Source organism: Athene noctua, chromosome 19 (assembly GCF_965140245.1).
Source record: "Athene noctua chromosome 19, bAthNoc1.hap1.1, whole genome shotgun sequence".
NCBI lineage: Eukaryota > Metazoa > Chordata > Aves > Strigiformes > Strigidae > Athene > Athene noctua.
The window spans coordinates 8,544,723-8,564,774 of record NC_134055.1 but is presented as its reverse complement, the minus strand read 5'-3'; the positions used below and the strand labels follow the sequence as shown (position 1 = coordinate 8,564,774).

General features: G+C 42.0%; 1 protein-coding gene and 1 long non-coding RNA gene across 3 annotated transcripts in view; one reads left to right on the top strand and one right to left on the bottom strand.

Moving 5' to 3' along the window:
• The window catches only part of RABEP1 (rabaptin, RAB GTPase binding effector protein 1), a 49,345-nt gene extending 44,787 nt beyond the window's left edge, over positions 1–4,558 (bottom strand). Inside the window, exon 1 of one of the 2 annotated variants that reach the window (XM_074923211.1) lies at positions 4,386–4,558. In XM_074923211.1, coding sequence (XP_074779312.1) covers positions 4,386–4,419 — 34 coding nt within the window. In that variant the 5' untranslated portion in view covers positions 4,420–4,558. Of the gene's footprint in view, positions 1–2,764; positions 2,783–4,385 lie in introns of those variants that run through there. The other variant, XM_074923215.1, reaches the window with a different exon arrangement.
• Positions 4,559–4,561: 3 nt separating this feature from the next.
• Positions 4,562–19,831, top strand: LOC141968476 (uncharacterized). Its single transcript, XR_012634880.1, has 3 exons — positions 4,562–4,627; positions 10,217–10,383; positions 19,709–19,831. It is a non-coding gene; the product is annotated as an uncharacterized LOC141968476 (long non-coding RNA).
• Positions 19,832–20,052: the final 221 nt, after the last annotated feature.

Here is a 20,052-nt window from a genome sequence, read left to right as displayed (position 1 = left end):
ATTCCTTCTTCAATGACTTTTGAGGGAGCACACAAACTAGTTCCACAGTGGGAATCCGCTCCCCCCACAAAGGGCCATGGGAAAGCAACGAAGCATCTTGAGGCATCAGGCCAGAACAGGAAGAGAAGATTGAGTAAAGGCCATCTTCTCTGCGACGATGGTAAAGTGGCCAAGAAGCAATAAAAACGGGCAAAGAATTTCTGTTTTCCAGCGTTCAAAATGCAAGAGCCAATCCACATGTTATACCCACTGTGCCTTCATGAGAGTCAACAGCAAATTATAAAGAAAAGGGTCACGATATTTTTCAAAATTAAGAGAGAGATTTGGGACTTGGCTTCAACAGGAAAACAGACACCTTGAATGTGCATATTTCCACTCTGGAGAAAACTGACCTGCTGAGTGGATCAAAACCTCCTTAGAAATTCTAAAAGGTGGAAACATGTACATTTAAGGTGTTTTGCTTTTGAAGCCAAATCCCAGATTTGTCCACTGAACTGACATGGAAAAACACACAGCTTAAAAAAACCCGTGAATGTTCATGGGCTTTTATTTAAAATATATTCATTTAATAATTAATACATACTAAATAACAATACAGTAAATATTAATAAAAATAAATAATAAAACAAGGACCAAGCAAAACGAAACCAAGGAGGGAAGAAATTTTTTGGTTCTTTGAAAGTACCAACAATTTTGAAGTTACTCCCCAAGAGAAAAATTTAACATTTGACAGTTACATCAACAACACAGAGCTGAACTTCAGCACTCAAAACCACTCCTCTACCAACCACACCTAGCTTTTAAGATGAGTAATAGCATTTTTAGATGCTTCAATTTCATTTAAAAGTAATACTTATAAGGAAAATAATTAGAAATGTAAAATTATCTAAGGCTTAAGTTTTGTTACTTAACTTTCTACATGACATCCCAGACCCCTCCACTAGCAGTGCTCAGCCTCTGGGATATGTGGAAAGTACAGCAACAGTGCAAAAAGTACAGCGACAGCAAGTCTCGTCTCTTATTAGGATCCCCTGTTATTGCCACAGGGAAATAATGCAGCTCATGGCACTGCTAGTGGCACTAAAATCAATACAGCAACATCCTCCAATCTTCTATATCCAGCTGAGAGCTGGCATAATCTCCAGCCACAAAGAGACACCATTTTCACTGGTTTAAGCACAGGGGTAAGAACAAGTTACTCCAGTACGGTATGAATTCCTTCTGCTGGCAAATTCCGACTAAAATATTTGATAGACTGTGTCATTAACAGTTTCCTTTATCACGGAATACTATCAATGGATATGCTATTTGTCAGCCTGACTGTAATAATGGTTTAAGTTTACTAGTGCAGTAAGAAGAGTTTAATAATTAGAATAACATTGTAATTAATTTCAGTTTTGAAAAATTAGTGTTTTATTTAACAGCAGTTTCTTCACTGAAGCATTTTCCAAATATGAGAAGGGGAATAATATTAAAGCCTGAGCATTCTGATAGGGAAAGAACTGTGCCAAATATTTTGCTTGGTAGCCTTACTTTCAGAGACGGCAAGCACCCGGATCTGAATTAAACCCAGGGAGGCTGAGAGCATACCACCTTCAAAAATAAAAATATTTTGAAAAATAAGGCATTACTGTTCCAGTCACACTATCTAGAAAACACATATATTAATTAAAACCTAAAAAGAAAAGCACCTTGACCAGAATCAATGAGAAGCACACACCTACTTGCAACACAGGTTGACATCATTAGCTAACAGTTCACTGCACAGTGCACAAAGCTACACCAGCGGCCAAAGGACTATGCACTCAGCCTTTCTGTGATTGTTATCATATGGAAACTCTTATTACCCCACACAAAAGAATCAGAGGGTTATTAACATCTATACTAAGCCAAAGTACAAAAACATGGTAGGACCTGATGTCCATTCGTTTCCTATTTCTTTGTGCTATTCCTTCCCCTCTTCTTGGGCCCATTTTCATTTCAGTATGGGCATTAGAATAAAATACACATTCTGTATTATATTCCTCTTATGATATTCCATATATGTTATTTCTACTACAGTAGAAATAATAGTTCTTTTATACTTGCTTTCAACAACAAAAAAATCATAGCTGATGTGTCTTGCACAAATAAAGAACGCATGAGGTATATATAATCAACATAAGTAATTATAAAAAGCCATTATTTTTCCTTAGGGGAACATACTAATCCAGTTTTGTCACAGGTAATCTTAAATCAGAGGTTATACTACTCCTTTAAGCAATAAATTCAGTACAGACAACTGAAAATATTAAATAATAATTTCTTCAATATTTTCTCCACATTAAAATAGAGAAGTTTCAAGGAACACTTCTGGTAAGTTACTTAAAAATTAAACCAACACACATGAGAACAATAATACAGTAATCAAAGTGGATAAAAAAACCCCAAACTGGTCCTATTACTGCCAAAGGAAGATGGGAGAGAGGAGCCATTTTAGGAGCTCTAATTCTTTAGTGCAAGAACACAGCAATCACTTGCAGAATCCATCCAACTTGCAGCCAGCTTTCCCCCCCCACTATGTGCCTTATTTACAGCATCCTCATCTTCCCACAGCCAGAAAGCACGAGAAAGACAGCAATCCATACCTCCTACAAGAAAGACTTCATCAATCTATCAAATTACAAAGTTTTGCTTGTACCTTTTTGCCTTCTTTTTAAACAACAAAAACAAAATAAAATCTATCCAACTTGGAACTTCTAATGTACTACTAACATACAACTACCTTTCCTGGTCAAGAGGCAGCAAACATTTGTACAATGCACAGTTCCACCGTACACCTGCAGTCAGATAGTCTGCAAGAGCCAAAAAGAAAATTTGTTGGAAGTTGTTCTGTAGCTCTCAGAAGAAAAGGCTAAAGGACAATAAACAATGGTTATTCACCAGAAAGTACACAAGACCTACTCATACCAACACTGATCTTACAAGCATGATAAGTAAATTTACCTTCCCCTTAATGCTCTGGAAGGATGAGCATGCAATCATTGACCTTAATGTAGGAAAGAAAACCTACAATCTAAGCACCTTCAGCATTAAAACTTTTAAAAGGTAGGCCAAAATACTGAAATCCCTGAGGATAAATACTTTCTCATATAACTCCACCAAAAAAAAACCCCAACCAACACACACAATTCCCTAGATATGCATAATTAAGAATACATTGCCCTTTTCTAACAGAGTGCTTTCCCAGGGAAACTCATCTGCTCTCTAAAAAAAAAAAAGAAAAAAAGTGAGCTCTGGCATAGTCCCATGGCGGGGTAAGCGCCTATCCTTCAAGATTCTGTACATCTCTCTAGTCGCCCTACTTCTATTCTATACTATGAGCAGCCTCTCTCACCCCCTCCCATACATCCCATACACTAAACACTGTCTCTTCAGTCCCATCTTCCAAGGTAAGCATTACCTGCAGCTTTTCCGACACACACACAGTTCTATAACCTATTCCAAGAGGAAAAAAAATACTTCCTCGTCCATAATTCCTCCCAAACCCAAAACAATCTTTCTGTAACAAAAACCTTTAGGGAAAGCTTAGCTTCCTCCTGCACGGGTAAATACCACCTTGAGAGAAGAGCTGTCATTTTCTTTGTCTCTTCCAGCACAGGAACCAACTGTCCACTCCAAGTATCCTGACCTCAGCCTCCTGAGGTGCCTTTTGGTCGCACCCACACGGTGAATACTGCCCCACCTCACCTGCCGTGGCCAAATCGATGACGGGAGTCCTGCCCAGCCGAGAAATGTCTCTCTGGATACAAGCATCACCACCCTTGTCCCCCTCTCCCTGCGTGCCCCCTTCCCGGGGCAGGGGGGGGCTCCCCCGTCCCACCGCAGGCCCAGGCTGAGCGCCCCTTTCCTGGCAGCAGCGAGCAGCGCGTCCTCCGGAGCACGATCCTCCCTCCTTGTGCGCGCCGGGGAGCCGCCCTTGCTCCACATCAAGCACATTCACAGACTAATAACCACCTGCGATGCCCCTTCCTCCCCGCAAGGCCTCCCCGGGCCACCTCTCCCAGTCAAGCCCCCCCGGGCGCTCCCCGCCCGACCCCCCCCTCACACGGCGGCTCCCACCGCCGCGCCGCCCCGCCACCGTCCGGGCACGGCTCCCTCCGGGCCCCACAGGCCTCTCCGCGGGTCTCCCCTTCGCGCACGCCCCCGCCGCTGCCCCGCTCGCCCGGCCCCGGCCGATCCCACCTTCCCAGCGCCGTCACCACCCACCGCCGCGGCCCGGCAAGGCCGCCTCGCCCAGGCCGCTGCCCCCCGCCCCCCGCCCGGCGCGGCTCCGCAGGCGAGCCCGGGGCTGGGCAAGGCCGCGGCCGCCCGGCTCCGCGGAGCGAAGCCGCCTCCCCCTTTACCGTCCGTCGGGGGGCTCGGGCCGGGCTGGGCCATGGCTCCGGCGGGCGGGCGGCGCCGCCGCGGCCTCCTCCGCCTCCAGCCGCGGCGTCGGAGCGGGAACCGCTACGCCAGGGGGCCCCGGCGAGAGACGGGAGCTGCCGGCCTGGGCCTCCGCCTCCTCCGCCTCATCCTGACAGCGGCCGCCGCCGGCGGGAGGAGGAGGAGGAGGAGGAGGAGGAGGAGCGCCGCGCAGGCGCCCACGGTGAGACCACGGGACCGGCGGCTGCCGCCGCCGGGGCTGGGAGGGCCGGGGCCGCGTTACCCGCCGCCCTGGCGGGAGCACGGGGACCTCCCCCGGGGCGGCAGCCGCCGCCCGGCCGCATCCTGAGGCGCCTTGTCACCCGAGGGCCGAGAGGGGAGGCCGAGTCGGCCCCTGCGGGAGCCGGCCCGAAGCCTCCGCCCGTGATGAGCAGGGCCGGGCAGGCGGCGGAGCTGGGGGGGCTGAGGGCGCCCGCCGGGGTTCCCGCCGCCTCGAGTTCGCCGCGGGGCCCGGTCGTGGGCTGAGCCGCCGCCTGCCCCCTCGGCCTCGCCTGCGGGCCCGGCTGGTCTCCCGGGCCACGGAGACATCCTTGGGTCTGCTCTCGGTGAGGCTGCCCTAAAACTGAAGTCAGTATTTATTACTCAGGGAGCTGGTTGAAGTGACACCAGCAAAATACTATTCTGCTGTGTAACGTAGGGAGGGAAGCAGGTGTGACAGGCATGGGTGGCAGAAGGAGCCTGTCCAGCCACGGTGCCTTTTCTTCACTGAAAGCCAGGATTTCATGGTGTGTTGGTCTGTTTTGATGGAGGAGGTTGTTAATCCTTCCACCTGACAAGGAGATTGTGTCTAAACTCCGTTTTTTTACCGATTAAAAAAGTAGCTACATGCATTGGGCACATGTAAAATCACAGAAAGCAGCATTGGAGTGGATACAAAGTCCTGTCAAGGGCAAGATCTGTTACAGCTTGCATACCCTCAAGACCAGCCATTTTTAAGCTGAGTCTTACAGGACTTCCCCCTTCCCATCATTTGTTGCCACAGTTTATCAGGCCTTGCTATCAAAATAGGTGGTATGACAAGACATGGGATTCTGTGTTTCATATTAAATTCCTGCTCAGTTAAACCAAATACAGACTTGAATAAGTAGTCTTTGAAAACTAATCTTTTACATTTTGCCTAATTTGATCAATTGAGGTAAATCTTCTCAGTCTTTGCACATGTAAAAAGCATGTTTAACCTAAAGACTTAATTTTTCAGTGTTCCCAACTTGAGGCATGTAGAGCTTTCTTTTCACAGGTATTAGGAGAACCCAGAGCTGCAGATTGCTCACAGAGTTGTTGGTTTAGTGACAGAATGGTCAAAGGATTAATTTAACAAAGGATATCACTTGAGGTACATTTCCAAATTTCTTAGCTCCTGCTTAGGCTCTTTGAGAAGTAGCTGGATATTATAAGCATTCAACACATAAATCCTTTTGAAAATCTAGTCCTCACTGTAGGAACTGAGCTCTTGAAACTCTGTCCTTGTGTGTGTTTTTATGGACACCCCAAACCATCCCTATTAGCTACTTTTATCTTGCTCATGTCAGGGCAGAACTCCCACGTGTTTTGATCAATCTGGGATCGAACCCTTATGCATCACTCCTGCTGCAAACAAAGCAAGATAATATCAAGTTTCATATCTGTTGTACCTACAGGCACTTATTAAGGGATGACTATCATAATCCTCATTGCCAAAATATTGACTATTGGAATTACAGCATTTCAAAATCTGTATCAGAACTCTTGATCTTACACATTAAATGGGATTTATACAGTAGTTTGAAGAATAGGAAAACTCTCAAGGGGTTCGTACTATTTTTTTCCTTCTTGTTCTCCAACCTAAAGTTGTACTAGCTTTACAGGTTTGGTTCTTACTTAATCTTTCCTTCTTTCTCTGGACAGTAATTGAACTTGACAGAGGCAAAGGTTTATGTAGTATCTAGTCTCAGTATCTTGGAACCTGCAATTGGGTAACTTCCTCTGTGCCTCCCAATGTCCCATTTAATTCTCATCCCTTGTAGTTCTTACAGCCTTGATCTCAAAGGATTTTCTGACATGACTCAGCTAAACCTTAAAAGAGGTAAGCAAAGTTTAACAGCTGTTTGCAGTCACAGAAACAGGTCTATTGCAGTGGCAGAACCAGCAGAGAACAAAAGTCTTGAATTCCAATCCCCATGCTGTAAATGTTGAACAAGTGCTGTATTAATGAGTCAGTGAGACATGGGTCAGATCTAGAGAGCTGCAGGTAGGCAGAGACTATTTCTGGAATAACCTTCTCCATAAATAAATAACACTTCTAGAATCCCATGCATTTTTATCAAATATATTTGGCCTAAAAGTCTATCAGGCATTTTCAGCACCAGTACCACAAGCAACAGACACAAGCTAATGGAAAATGCATCTTCCTGGACAACGTGTGCTGTGTTAGTACAAGCTGGATGATAGCTGTCACCTTGCACTCTGCCTGAAATTTAATCTTGCAGATTTACTGAAAAAGATAAGTTTGCAGCTTTTGTTTAAAGAGTAACGTCCAGTGACAAGCAGTATGTGTGTACACTTGGTGGTTGTCTGGAGACCAGGAGTAAATGGAGGGGGACTGTGGTTGTTTGGCTGCAAAAAGCATAATGAAGTAATTTACATAACACATCTAGAAGAGAAGATTTTCTTTTTGCCTGAGGAAAATAAAACAAACAAGTAGCAAAAGAGCTAATTAAATCTGTTTTCCTAATAGATCTGTCTTATGGTTGGTTGACTTCAGTGCTTATGAACACTCAAGTTCTGAATGAAACTTTTCCTACTTTTTTTTGATCACATAGAAAGATTATTCTGTTTGTGTGACTGCTTTTTTTTTTTTTTTTTTTTTTTCTTTAATTGGGGCACTTTAACCTCAACTGAAGCATCTAATTTCATTAGACTTTGAAGAATGTAATGATCGCTGTCTTTATCTGTGAAACTAGACCCAGATCCTAGGTCTGGTTGAGTTACCCTGGCTATGTCCCAGCTCCATGTAAGTAGTCCCAACAATGTATGTAGTACAATTACATACATTGTACTACCACTTGCCACAAGTACACAGCTTTGGGGGAAGTCACAGCACCCTCCAGCAAGTCCCTTGGTGTGGTGATCACAAAAGCTTTGTATTCATAGAAAGTGAGGCTAATAAAACACAGAGCTAATTCCTTTAGTTTTGTATGGTACAAGATAGTATTATTTTATACAACAGCTAAGACGATTCTGCAAAACCCAGAGTATTAAAAAAGATAAACTAAAGTTCTGGACTTGCAAAGCCAAGTCTTCATCTGGTGTGAATTCAGTGGAAACAGGCTGATGTATGGGAAGTGAGACGCTGGCCTGTAGTACAGAATCAAAGTGGAGATCAAAAAGACCCTCTGAAGTGTGCTGTTTCCCATTTATGTTGCTTTACTGGCTTGCTGGCCACGAAGAAGTTTGATTCCATCGTGCCCCGTATGGAAGGAGTATGCAGTGAATTACAGGCCCTGCTCCCCAGTGTCACAAACCACCCACTGTTTAGTTCAATTCATCCAAGAAAGCAGAGTAACAAGGTAGGTTTGGGAAGAGGCTTGGTGGGTTGCCAAGACTGGACTCAACTGCACTCATAGAGGAAGAAAATTGCCCAAGCATGTAGGACAACTAATTTCAAGAGCAACAGCTCATCTGTCCCAGGTGACTCTACTTGTAGGTGTTGCACAATTAAAATTTTGGTAATAGTCTCCTTTGTTGGACAAACCTTGAAATGACATTGTATTTAGATGAATTCAACAAGAATGGTTTGAATGTGGAGAGTAAACACGATTGGAAAAAATTGTGTGCTCTTAACTCCAGGTGAGGCCCAGGGAAACAGAAGTCACACACATCTTTAAGGTGGGACTCAGCTGCTCATGACAGCAAGCCTTGGGTTCATTCAAAAGGCAAGTAACAGACTTGTCCTAGGAAAAGAGAAGAGGAAAACCAGAATTTATTGCTTGTACTTTATAAATTTGTAGGTTTGCCAGAGTTTGTCTACTGTTTTTCTCACTTTTTTATTTTAAACAAATAAAAAAGTGTTCAGAGTTTCCTAATCTTAAAATGTTTATTTTCCTTTTGTTGAGATTGATGGGTCATTAGCATTAAGTATTAGTTCTGCAGATATGAGTGTTTGTAGGCTTTGGTCCTTTCTTTTTAATGCAAAACTTTTGGAGAAAATTTACATTCATCTAAGTATTACCATAAAGAGGTTGGTTAAAAATCCCAAACCAGTCATGCTCCTTTCTTCAAAAGTTATTCTGGAATGCAAGGAATTCAGTCTGGAACAATTACATTATTTGCAATGGTAACTTCTTAGCGAACCCTGGAATAGTTTATGTGGTTAAAAACCTTTTCAAGAGCAATTGAAAAATTATGTTATCCCATCTATTGTTTAAAGGATTCCATGTGGTACAGTTCTTTGAATATATGGGAAGCAAATGAAGCCAAAAATGAAAATTTGGCAGGCAAAAATCAAAGTGCTTGCATTGGCCCTAAATCTAGATATATGCACATTAATGATCTCATTTGAAAGATGTCTATATTAAGATTTGAAAGCTCTCTGGGTTCTCAAGGGGCAAGCTCATTGAATGTTGCGATGTACCATGAAACTAAACAATTTTTCTTACTGCAAAATAATCAAGGAATCAGAAACTCATTCTGTATGCATAACAAAGGACACATTAAGAGCATAGTCTTTTGGGTAACCTTGCTCAGCAGTACTTCATTAGAACTGTCATTGCAGGGAGGCACAAAACCCACACTGCTTTGTACTTACACACTCCTTCATTGGAAGATCTAAAAATATGTCATAACCCTTTCAGACTCACTGTACCTGTATGAACAAAGTTATCTGCACCTGTCTACAGACACACAGGGCAGGACCCAAAGCGGTTCAGCAGATACTCTGTGAAACCTTCTCATAGTGGTTTAAACTGCTAGTGCCCTACAGTCTGCTCTGCCTTTGTGTTAGAGACAACTGGTGTATTGGAGCAGAGAGAGTGGAGTGTAGGATTGTGCTTAGCCATGCAGTGTTTAGCCTTAGTCCAAATCTGCCCTCATCAGTGATTTAAGTAGAGATGCTGGACTTCATATTGCAGTAGTTGAAGTGTGGACACACACAGTTCCTCCTGCCAGCTCTGCTATTGTAGCAGGTTTTATACGAGAGGGGAGCAGGCACCAGCAAGGCCCGTGTCAGTCACCACACACTCATCAGACCTCAACCAGCAAAGCCCAACGTGATCCAACAGCAGGGTCAGCAAGGATAATGGGACCCCAGAGAGAATGCACTCGTTTTTCACTCCATGAGACTGCTTTTCTTTTAAAAACCTAAAGTAACAACAGTGGGTTCTGCTTTTTGAGGCTGTTTTGCATGTAAATATTGCATGTAGTTGTATTTTTCAAAACAACAGACCATGCTAGCAGTAGCATCTCATGCATTCAACTTCCTTGAGAGGACACATTCATTAACAATAAGGTGAGTCATGTCAGATCTGCAGGACTGGGACGTTTATCCTATTTTCTTCCTCTGAGGCACAAGCAGGTCAGATATCCCATAAATTCTAATGATTGCAATGCCCACTTGCCAAGAGAAGGAGGGAGTGTAAAATTCATTGTCCCACATGTGTAATATTAAATGGTGTAGCCAAAAGATTTCCATGTTAAGACTTCAGCAGCAGGGCTTCTTTTGGAGTGCTCATTAATGAATTAATCTAACCAGTGTTAATTCTCTGTATGTCCCTTTCAGAACTGTCTTTGGAAGTATTCAGAACATGATACCCAAGAAGACTGAACAGTCTTTGTGTGAACAGTGGACCAGGTAGCTGAAGAGATGTCACAGGGTTTCAGAGAATCACCAGATCTTTGCAAATCCTTCAGCTGGACAAGTCCACCCTTCTGAACAGTTTAATCCAGGTAGGATAGCTGGAAGCTCCAAAAGCATAGCTCAAGGCCTTCCTCCAGGTGGGACTCTGCTTCCTGAACCTTTTCTGGGGCTCTGCCTAAGCCTGTGTGACCAGAGGTGGACCAACCCAAATACTTGTTAATACAAGTTTAAATCCCACATTTTAGGTCAGTGGGCACACCCAGCTAGTTCAACTGTTTCTCATCAGTGCCATCCCATCCTTAGGAATCCTTTTATTCCCTATTTTCTCTGATTTCTCCTAGGTGTTACAGTGGTCTCTCTGTCTGCCTCTTTATTTTACTAGAGTGCCTTTTCCAGAGCAATATCCCTTAGATGCAGACACACAAGACGGTTTTTTACTTCTATAGACCCTTCACTGGAGAGAGAGCCTTCTGGTAGAGCCAGAAGAGAAGAAAGAGCTATCCTGATTTGCCTGGGGATACACAAAAGTCAGCAGCAGGGGAGGAAAAAACCCAAACATGTATCTCCTATCTCCTTGCAGCTTTTTTGCCATAATGTGTATTTCCTTTGCTTATTCATCACAACTTTAAAAATATCAAAAAGATTCTGACCTTCTTTGAAAAATAGCTGCAGACAAACATCTGTTGTAAAATGAGTTTTTCTTAGCAGATAAATTAACTCATTTTCTGTAGAATCTCAGTTTGATTCTCAAAAATGTTTGCTGCTAAGATATGTTTTTGTGCCTAACTCTCACCATTCATGCAGCATTAAGAAGCTCCCTTCTTCCTCCTGAGACCACAGGAGGTTTCACATTACGTTGTTAACCTTCAGATCATCTCCTCCATGAACAATTCGAGTTACATTTACATGCAGACATAATGTCATTCAGCCCACTTTATGCCACTTACATCTCTCTTGTTGCTATGGGGAACACTGATAAGGAACAAATTAGCAAATATTTGAGGAGGAATGTGAAAGCCACTACTTGGTGGATTTGTGTGTAATAGGCAGTGACATTTTATTTGGCAGTTGTCTTTACCTAGCTGAGGTTCTTCCACTGCAGTTTCAGCTAAAATTCTGTGTAGTCAAAACATGCCCTTCCCACAGGATTTAGAGGCTTAGACATGTAACTATATCTGACCCTGGGGAATTTTTACAATTCTCATGAGAAGAGGGATTGCTTTGAATGTGCGTTTGCTGGCATGGAAGTGCAAAGAGCACCATCCAGTGTCTAATCAGAGTAAATACACAAAAAACCGATGGCATTGGTAACAAAGGCATCTCTGCACATCTCATAGTGAAGCTACACCTGGAAGGGTGCATGATGATCTAAATAAAAAGAGGCTACAGTCAGTTATAGAAGGAACTACTAAGGAAAGACTGCCAAAGTTGTCAACCTTTCAGGAAGACAGGAGACAACCTGGAAGATCACATCTTTTAAAGAAGAGCTGTATTCTGAAGTTACTGATGATTGAGGGAGCAAAAGACACAAGCAGGAAGTGGAGGCAGCAGTAGATGGGGCTGATCAAGAAAAGTATGCAAATCAAATCCATGAAGGGATGAAACTACAGCAGAAAGAGAAAATTGGGCCAGATTGTTATCCTGTCATTCTTCCCCTTTGTAGAGCGGAATCAGCAAAAAGAGGCTAGGAAGTTGCACTGGTGGCTGAGAAAATAAGGGAGAAGTTACTTTGGCTGCCACTGTCCAGTCTCAACAGCCTTGTATTGCTTAACAAATGTAGGTAGTCCTGGATTTCAAAAGAGAAAATTATTGGGAAAAAGATTTTGCACAGAAGCATGCAATAAGTAGTAATCCTTCAATTTGGTGGGCTAGAGAGAAGGTACTAATAGGAGAATAAGGAGTCTGTGAGGCTAAAAATGGACACAGGCAAAAATTAATATTATTTGCAGAGAAGTGATACCCAAATAGATGTCCAAGAAAAAGCAGGAAACTTTTCCATGGACTAGTAGTTATGCAACAATCTACGGAAAATCTAGGTAAGCAAGGAAATGGGAATGTTTGGTATATTATGAAGAGGATATTTATTAATCAAAGATGCAGAGAGCTCCAGTTTAGCACAACGTTTGCAGTAACATATCAGGAATATATCCTCCCTAAAATCAGACTTTGGGCTGGCATAATTTAGAAATGCTGTAATCCAAGACAGCTCCTCTGCTGTGTTCAGCGTTCCCGGGAACAATTTAACATGTGTTTGCTCTTACTCTTTTTATATTGAACTTGCAGAGCAGAACTTGCTTCTTTGATTAATATTAAGCAGTGTTTTGTTTGTGCCCTGTGGCAGAAGTGCCCAGATGGAGTGGTTTGAATACTGAAAACATTAAATATGTTCTATGGAGCTCTGTTAAAGTTGTCTGAACAGAACATCTGGTATCAAATCTTCGGATAAATCAGCTTCTGCAAGTATTTGGACCTGCTCTGGGTCTGTGCTTTGTTCCAGCTTTACATTCTCTCTGTTGCTTCCCTGTTTCTAGAGCCAATAGATGATGGTTTATTGCCTGGTGTAACCCATTGAAGTCCCTTTGTTGGGGCTTGGCAATTAGTTGAGCAGAAAGAGTATAAAAATCACTTTGGCATCTGTGGGGTTGAAATTGCAACACAGAGTGAAGATCTCCCTGAAAAGCTTTTTATCTGTCCTCAAGGTGATGGAGAAAGAAGGATTGATCATCCAGAGGCTTAGGGAAGGTATTGTCTGATGTCCCTGCAGAGTGTAACCCCACTGGAGCGTTTTTGTCTGTATAAAACGCCTCTGTCCCACATAGGGACCTAGTGTGCATACATCCATGCAAGACCTCCCTGCCAGGCGAAGTGAATGGTGTCCCACTGCTTAGCACTGACAGATCCCACTGCCAGTCCTGCTTTGTGTGCAAGAAAAACTCCTGCAGAGTTGAAGAGTGAGAAGGGGAAATGGGAGCTGTTGTCATGTTGTGTGACTGATGCCATACAACAGATGGAAGTGCCCATACTTAAAGAGATCCACAGCCCCAGTCTTACAAAACACGTACCACTGCTGGGCATGGTGAGGAGGGGCAGGCTTACATGTTTTTCACTTCAGTAACTGGGACAGCAGAGACAAATCAGGGGCATACAGACCACCTAAATTAGAGGTGTTTGAGATTAACTCCTTTCACTTTAGGAAGTGTTTCAGCTAAGAAAATCTGAGCACACAGAGCTCCCATTACCCTTCCTGGGACCTCGGACACTTGGCTCCACTCCTGGGCAGATTTTCAGATGTTTTCAGGCGGGTGTTTGTCACTCAAATTTACCTGTGCAGAGGCTCACTCCTGGAGCTATGACCAAAGAGAACGAAAGAGAATCAAATGGAAATTCCTAAGTTGCATTCAGAATATTGTGAAGCAACTGTTCCATCTGTAGTAACCAAGAAAAATGTCTCACAATGTCACATTTTATGCTATTGAGGAAATGTTACTTTGAGTTATATTCCTTTAAGATGTCTTGCTACGTTTAAAGGACTGCTTTTCTTCTCTTCTGCCTTGTTTTCATGCTTGATACATCAAGCAAACTTCAGTGGAGTTATTCTTGCCTCACACCAATGGTAACAGGAAAGAGAAGCAAGTTATTCATGTTTAATGTTATTTTGTGCCAGATGTTTTGCTGGTAAAAATCCATAGCTCCACAGGCACCAATTTCTTCAGGATCTGGACTGTCTGGCCCAATTTCTTTCTCTATTCTGGACAGTCTGTGAAGGAAACTGCTTTATTTTGCAATATTGAATATTCATGCTGGGAAGTTATAAGCAAAAACAAAATAATGAGAGACAGGGTCTCTAATAAGCTTCCTGTCACATGAGGCTCTGGTTCTGTTGAAGCAGATGTGGTTGCTGACTTGTTTCCAAAATGTTTGTTGAGTGGTGATTAGATTGTGTCATACTGATGTTATCTCTCTGTGATCTCATTCAATACAAGTAGTTCTGCAAACAGTGAAATCTTTTTTCCTATTAATTTATACCTTGGCTTGTGTTTCAGCATGGATTCTCTGATGTTTAATGGGGATTGAGTTCATTTTAGCCTGTTTCTTCAATAAGAGATGAATAATCTGTCTTCTTTACTTGGCCATCTACTTTCACAAAATTTGCAGGAATTAAATATCTCAAGATTGTCAAATTTGAGTGAGAATTATAAACCAGTTCCAAAGTTATTTGGGGCCAACTCGTGTAAACAAACATGAACATAAGTCTCCTTTTCTTACAAAAGCAAAAAGTAAGAATCGTTTTTTACATATTTTGCCCTTGTATATTACCTGCTTGATTCTATTCTGTTTTGTTTGTGATCAATCATATAAGCTATGCTTTATTTGTAAAACTGTATGAAATACGGGATTTTTTTACCACATTAAATACATATTAAAACATCATTAATTTATACTTGTTATGGGCCACACAAGAGATTACATTATTTTTTTAGTGTCCTTGCTGGAGCATGGGAAAGAGGTGACATGCATTTTAACTTACATGTTGGCACAGGCAAGTGCAGAGAAAGAACAGATTGTTTTTCCTTTAGAATTAGACCTCACCAGTTTGAAAATGAAGAAAGGAAACCTGGAATTGAAAATGACCTTCTGAGTTGCTGAGTCCAGTGTTCTGCTTCTGCAGTGAGCCAAGTTCCCAATCTTTTTCATAAACAGATTGTGCTATTCAAAAATATGCTCTTTCCTCCTTGCCATCTCTCCTATCCTCCCAGTTTCCTACTTTATTTGGATGTTTGCTCCAGAATTTCCTTCTTTTGGTAGGAAGAAACCTTCTCATTTCCATGGCCAGTTTATGCATGTTCCAGGACTGTCCCTTAGGTTGCTTAGTTCTTTTCTACATCACCTAACTAAACTGAAACTGCACATGCTCTGCTGTGCCAAGTCCAGTAAAGGAGGCAGGAGGTAATCTTCATAGCCAGCCCTTATTTCCCTCATACTTTAGCTGCTTAGAGCAAATTCTTTATGCGCTCCTAATGATATGTCACATTAAGCAAAGAGAAAGTTCCTGTGGATCATAAATTACTTGAGGAACTAGTCAAGTGCGAAGGGTGGTAGGAAGGTTGGCAGCAGCCTCAGTTCACTGAGTATAGGAGGATGAACTGTTGCACAGCCTGAGAGGGGGTCATATGAAAATTAAGGATACCAGGAAAAAAAGTGAGGAAATCATAGCCATTTTAGCTCGTTTGTACTAAATAAGAGGCCTGAAGTCTTTCCCTGCTCCTTCCATGTTGATCTTTCAAATGTTGATAATATCCAGTCAAGGCTTCATGTGGTTTGACAGGGGTTTCTTGGGTCCTGACCTGGGAGACTTTAAGCTTCCTCGAGTTTCATGTGAAGGGTCAGGATTCTGTACCTTCAGCAAAGCTAATTTTTGTTTCACATCCTTCTCAGTGGCATTAAAAGTCCATCTTGATTTTATTCATTTTACTCCTGATTAACCTTATCATCATCTCTCTGATAAATAACGCCACTCGCTGTTAAAACTCTCTGCTTATTTTTCACATTGGAAATGTAACTTTTGCTTCCTCTAGATTAAGAAATGGTTATATGGCTATTACAAAATGTCAGCAGTATTTAAGAAAAACACTTTAAAAAAATCACTGTTGCTTCTTTCAAACCTCCTTGATACATTTAAAGTTACAAAGAGTAAAGAAAAATGACCCTATCCAATTTTCTGCTTACATCTTGAGAACAGTCCTGTAAGTAAGACAACTCTGGAAGTCTCTCTCACTGTCTTTTTAATCTTCTGCAAAGTTAGTTTAGTTTGCTTAATGTAAATGAACAATTAATTTAAAAATTAAAAGCATGAAGGGGGGAGGAAATAATTCAAGAGGTAGAAGAAGTAGATGAGACAAGAAGGTAAGAAGTAGATTGGACAAAATTTGGTGTGTTCAGCTTCATTTCTGCCAGTGTAAAAGCTGGCACCTCTTTATGGTTAAAGGGGAGCTATCATGTGGAAACAGACCAAGAGCTAGAGATCAGGGCTCACTCATCTTCTGTTGCAAAGTAGCCAGATTTCTTCATTATGTTTGATAATGGCAGATTAAGGCCTTGAGTCCGAGTGGGATCTGTGAAAGGTCCCAAGAAAGATGGCAATGGAAATTTTAAACCCAGATTTTGGGACTGGTTGTTCTTGCTGTGGAGCTTTCCCTTTAGGAGACCTTGTCAGCTGGAACCAGTGTCTGTTTTATGAAGCGACCCACATGTCAGTGCTCAGCAGCCATGCTTGGATGCTGGGTGCAGAGGCCTGCTTCAGTTTCTTTAGATGTGAATGATTTCTGAACAATGCTCATCCTGGTCCCCAAGAAAACATATCAGCAGCCAAAGATAACTGGAGTGGAATCCGGCTAAACTCATCATCTTCCACATTGGTCCCCTTCCTCCTCTGGGCCTCACCCTGACCCAGGGGTCTGCAGGGGTGTGTGTGGCAGGCAGCCATCGCCCAGGAATCTCCCCTGTGCCTGGCAGATTAAGACTGGGAGGGATCTTTCCTGTTCTCTGGCCCCTTTCAGGACTGACAAAAAGAAGCCAGACACATCCTGGAACTTATGCCAGAGCCTTACAAGTCTTTGTTAACTGGCAGGATGATGGATATTGGCCAGTGCTGTCTCGGTGTAAAAGAAAAAGGAAATCAGATGGAGTCTCAAGAGTGTAACAGGAACTATAGATGGTTGGGGATGAATGTCCTGACTTCCTTTTTTTTTTTTTTTTTTTTAATATTAAATTTTAACAAACGATATAACAAAAAGCAATCCACAGCCACATAGCTTATGCTTCTGTCACCAGAACAGAAGCACACACACATTCCCGCTCACCACACAAGTGCTGTTAGTGATCTCTTTGTCATGTTATTCCATGCTTGACTTTGATTGTTACAATATACTGTCTACCTGTGTGTCAGATGGTTTATCTCACCTGTCCCTCTTAAGCCACTGGCCATTTTCAACCACATCTGATAGAATAAGTCTCAAAGTTATGAAATTCCTAAAAAAAAATCATTTCTATAGGTAGCCATGTCTATAGAGAATAAGGGAGGAAAAGCCTTCTAAAAGGATAGAAAATCTGCACTTGGTTAAATCCTTAAGACATAAGTCAGTTGGAAATTGGGCTTCAATAGCACTTAGTGTAAAATGTTTGTTTATCTAATACTACTAGGTGTTTCTGGGACTGGCATATGAATTATTTAGTAATGGAAACTGCATGTGTATCTCTGGCTTCTGTGGGTTCATGGTATAGAAAACGGCAGGAGTGTCCATAGGGGTCACAACTGCCCAACTTTGTCATAGACCCTGTGTCTTAACAGGACACAGAAATTACCATTTAGCTGAGTAGAGAAGAGAGCACGGAATGGCACGTTTTAGCTTTTATTGCTGGTGCTTTGTAAAATAACCTTTAAGGTCTGTAGACTCAGACCTGTGCAGGTCTGTGTGACCTAGGAGTTATTACACCACTACCATATTGGTACATCTCTAGTTCCTGGATATGAAATAAATGAAAGGTCCCAAAAGTTCAGCTTTATGTTAATAGGTCCAGATATACCCAATATTTAACTTCCCTGAACAAAGGAACCCACGAAGTGTTGGCTTGTCCTGTTATGTTGTGAAGGTGTCAGCACTGTGTGCTGCAAAGCTTCATGCAACCTTAGGGAAAAAAAAAGAAAAAAAAGCCAAGTGTATGCTCAATGGAAAACAGATGGAGTTTTCATTAGATATTACTTTTAATGATCTGCTTTAAAAATAAAGATACACCATTCTGGGCAGAAGAAGGCCTTCTAATAGCTTTGTTTATGTCCCAGGCTTATTATCTTAGCTACAGATAAGCAGGATTGCAAGATCTTGGTATCATTAGGAGTTCCAGTCAAACTTGCCTACCAGTATTAGAATTCCAAACATAGCAAAACAATTCTGGGTCCTTAACAATATTTTTCCCTAAGATGGATCTTTATTTAATGATTCAGAGTTATTATTATGGGCCTGGCAGTTGGTTGCTCAGTTTCTGGAGAATTACCATTTCACCTAGGTCAGAATAAAAATCCTGGAATATTCATTGCAGGGCAGAACTTTTGCTTCTTTGAGGGCCTGGTCTTCACAGTCAACCTTGGTGTGACTCCTCCAAGCAATCTTACTGGCTGTGGAGTCTGGAAAGCCTGAAGATCCTTCCTAAAAAGATGAACCCTGCCATGTGTTCCTGTAGGTATTAAATCAACTTTTGACAAGTAAAGAACAATGCAGTCCCAGGGTTTTAGGAATAGATGGTTGCTGCCAAACCACAATAAATGCTTTTGTCTGGAACTCATGGAACAGTAACATAGCAATGGAGGGTGTACCCTTGTCTGTTATTCCCTCTGAGCAAATTCTCAGAGACATGTAACTGGGATTCAGATAGATTTCATGGAACTAGTAGAGAAATAGGCTTTCATTTCCTTACAAAGGGAAGAAGAGACAATGGAACTCAGCAAAACATATGGCTTTTTTTTTGTTCCTGTCTGAGAGTTATGCAAGCAAAACCCAGTGCCCATTCGCAGACAGTACTCTCTAAAGTGAGACTCACGTGAAAAAATTTGTTTTTACCTTTCTTCTACTATGAGTTGACAAAAGTGCTTTACTTCCTCTGCGTATGTATAAATACAACCTATGGCTTCAACTGATCTCCAGCTGGAGGCTATGAATCAGAATCCAAGCTTCTCAAAGTTCAAGGACGTTTAGAGCTGATGTTCTGGTTCATGGTGTAGAAAATGCCTACATAAATAAAAATACCTGCATGAATAAAAAAGAAATAAGCCTCTTGTTTTCATAAGAGAGGGACTAGAAGAATCCAGTCCAGTGACACTCTTCCACAAACTATTAATTAAGCACCATTGTGAAACCAGGTAGTTTTTTCCCACTCTGTCTGTTAGAAACCTTCTTCAATTTCCCGCCTAGAGTTATTAGTGACTAGTTTGTTCACATACATTATTGTGTCAAAGCTGTCTTTTAGTTTAGATTATACACAAATAGAATGTGAGCCTGAATGTTAGGTGTCTCCTGCTTTCCTCTTTCAGAGAAAAAGAAAAGATCCTAAATATAAGATCACCTTGTATTCAAGGTCAAGTTATTTCCTTCTACAATTTAAGGGCGGGGAGATGGGGCAAGAATAAGCAAAAGGAGCAGATGACAACTGCTTTATATTTAGGTTTGTGTAACTTAATCAGAATGGTCCAGCCTGTGAAGAACAGCATCCCTGCTCTAAAGATTGCTCCTGTTATGTTGAAGTAGTCAGTTTTCTTTCTTTGTGATCTATTTTCAGAAATGAAGCATGTGCCTTCTCTCCCTATGTTGCTAGAATGAAAAAACCAAACACTTCTGATACAACTGTTTCTTTCTTCTTCAGCCATTCAGGTTGTCTTTTTCTGATTCAGTGAAGCTTTCTGAACATGGATGACCAAACCTGTACACCATTTGCACAAATCCAGTTCCATCAGATTGGTGATTACAGCCAAATGGAAGAGGTAAGAGGACTGATATTCTGAGGATGAATTCTCAGCAAATTCTAAGAAGGTGCCTTTACGAGGTATCTAGTTATATAAACCTCAGTCACTCAAGGGGGAATCTTGTCCTAAGTAACGTAAGGTGCAAAAATACACACCTGAACTGACAAGGGGCCTGCTTCATACATGTGAATTAACTCCCTGAACTGCTTGTTGTAACATATGGTAGGTTCTGTTCACAAGTGTG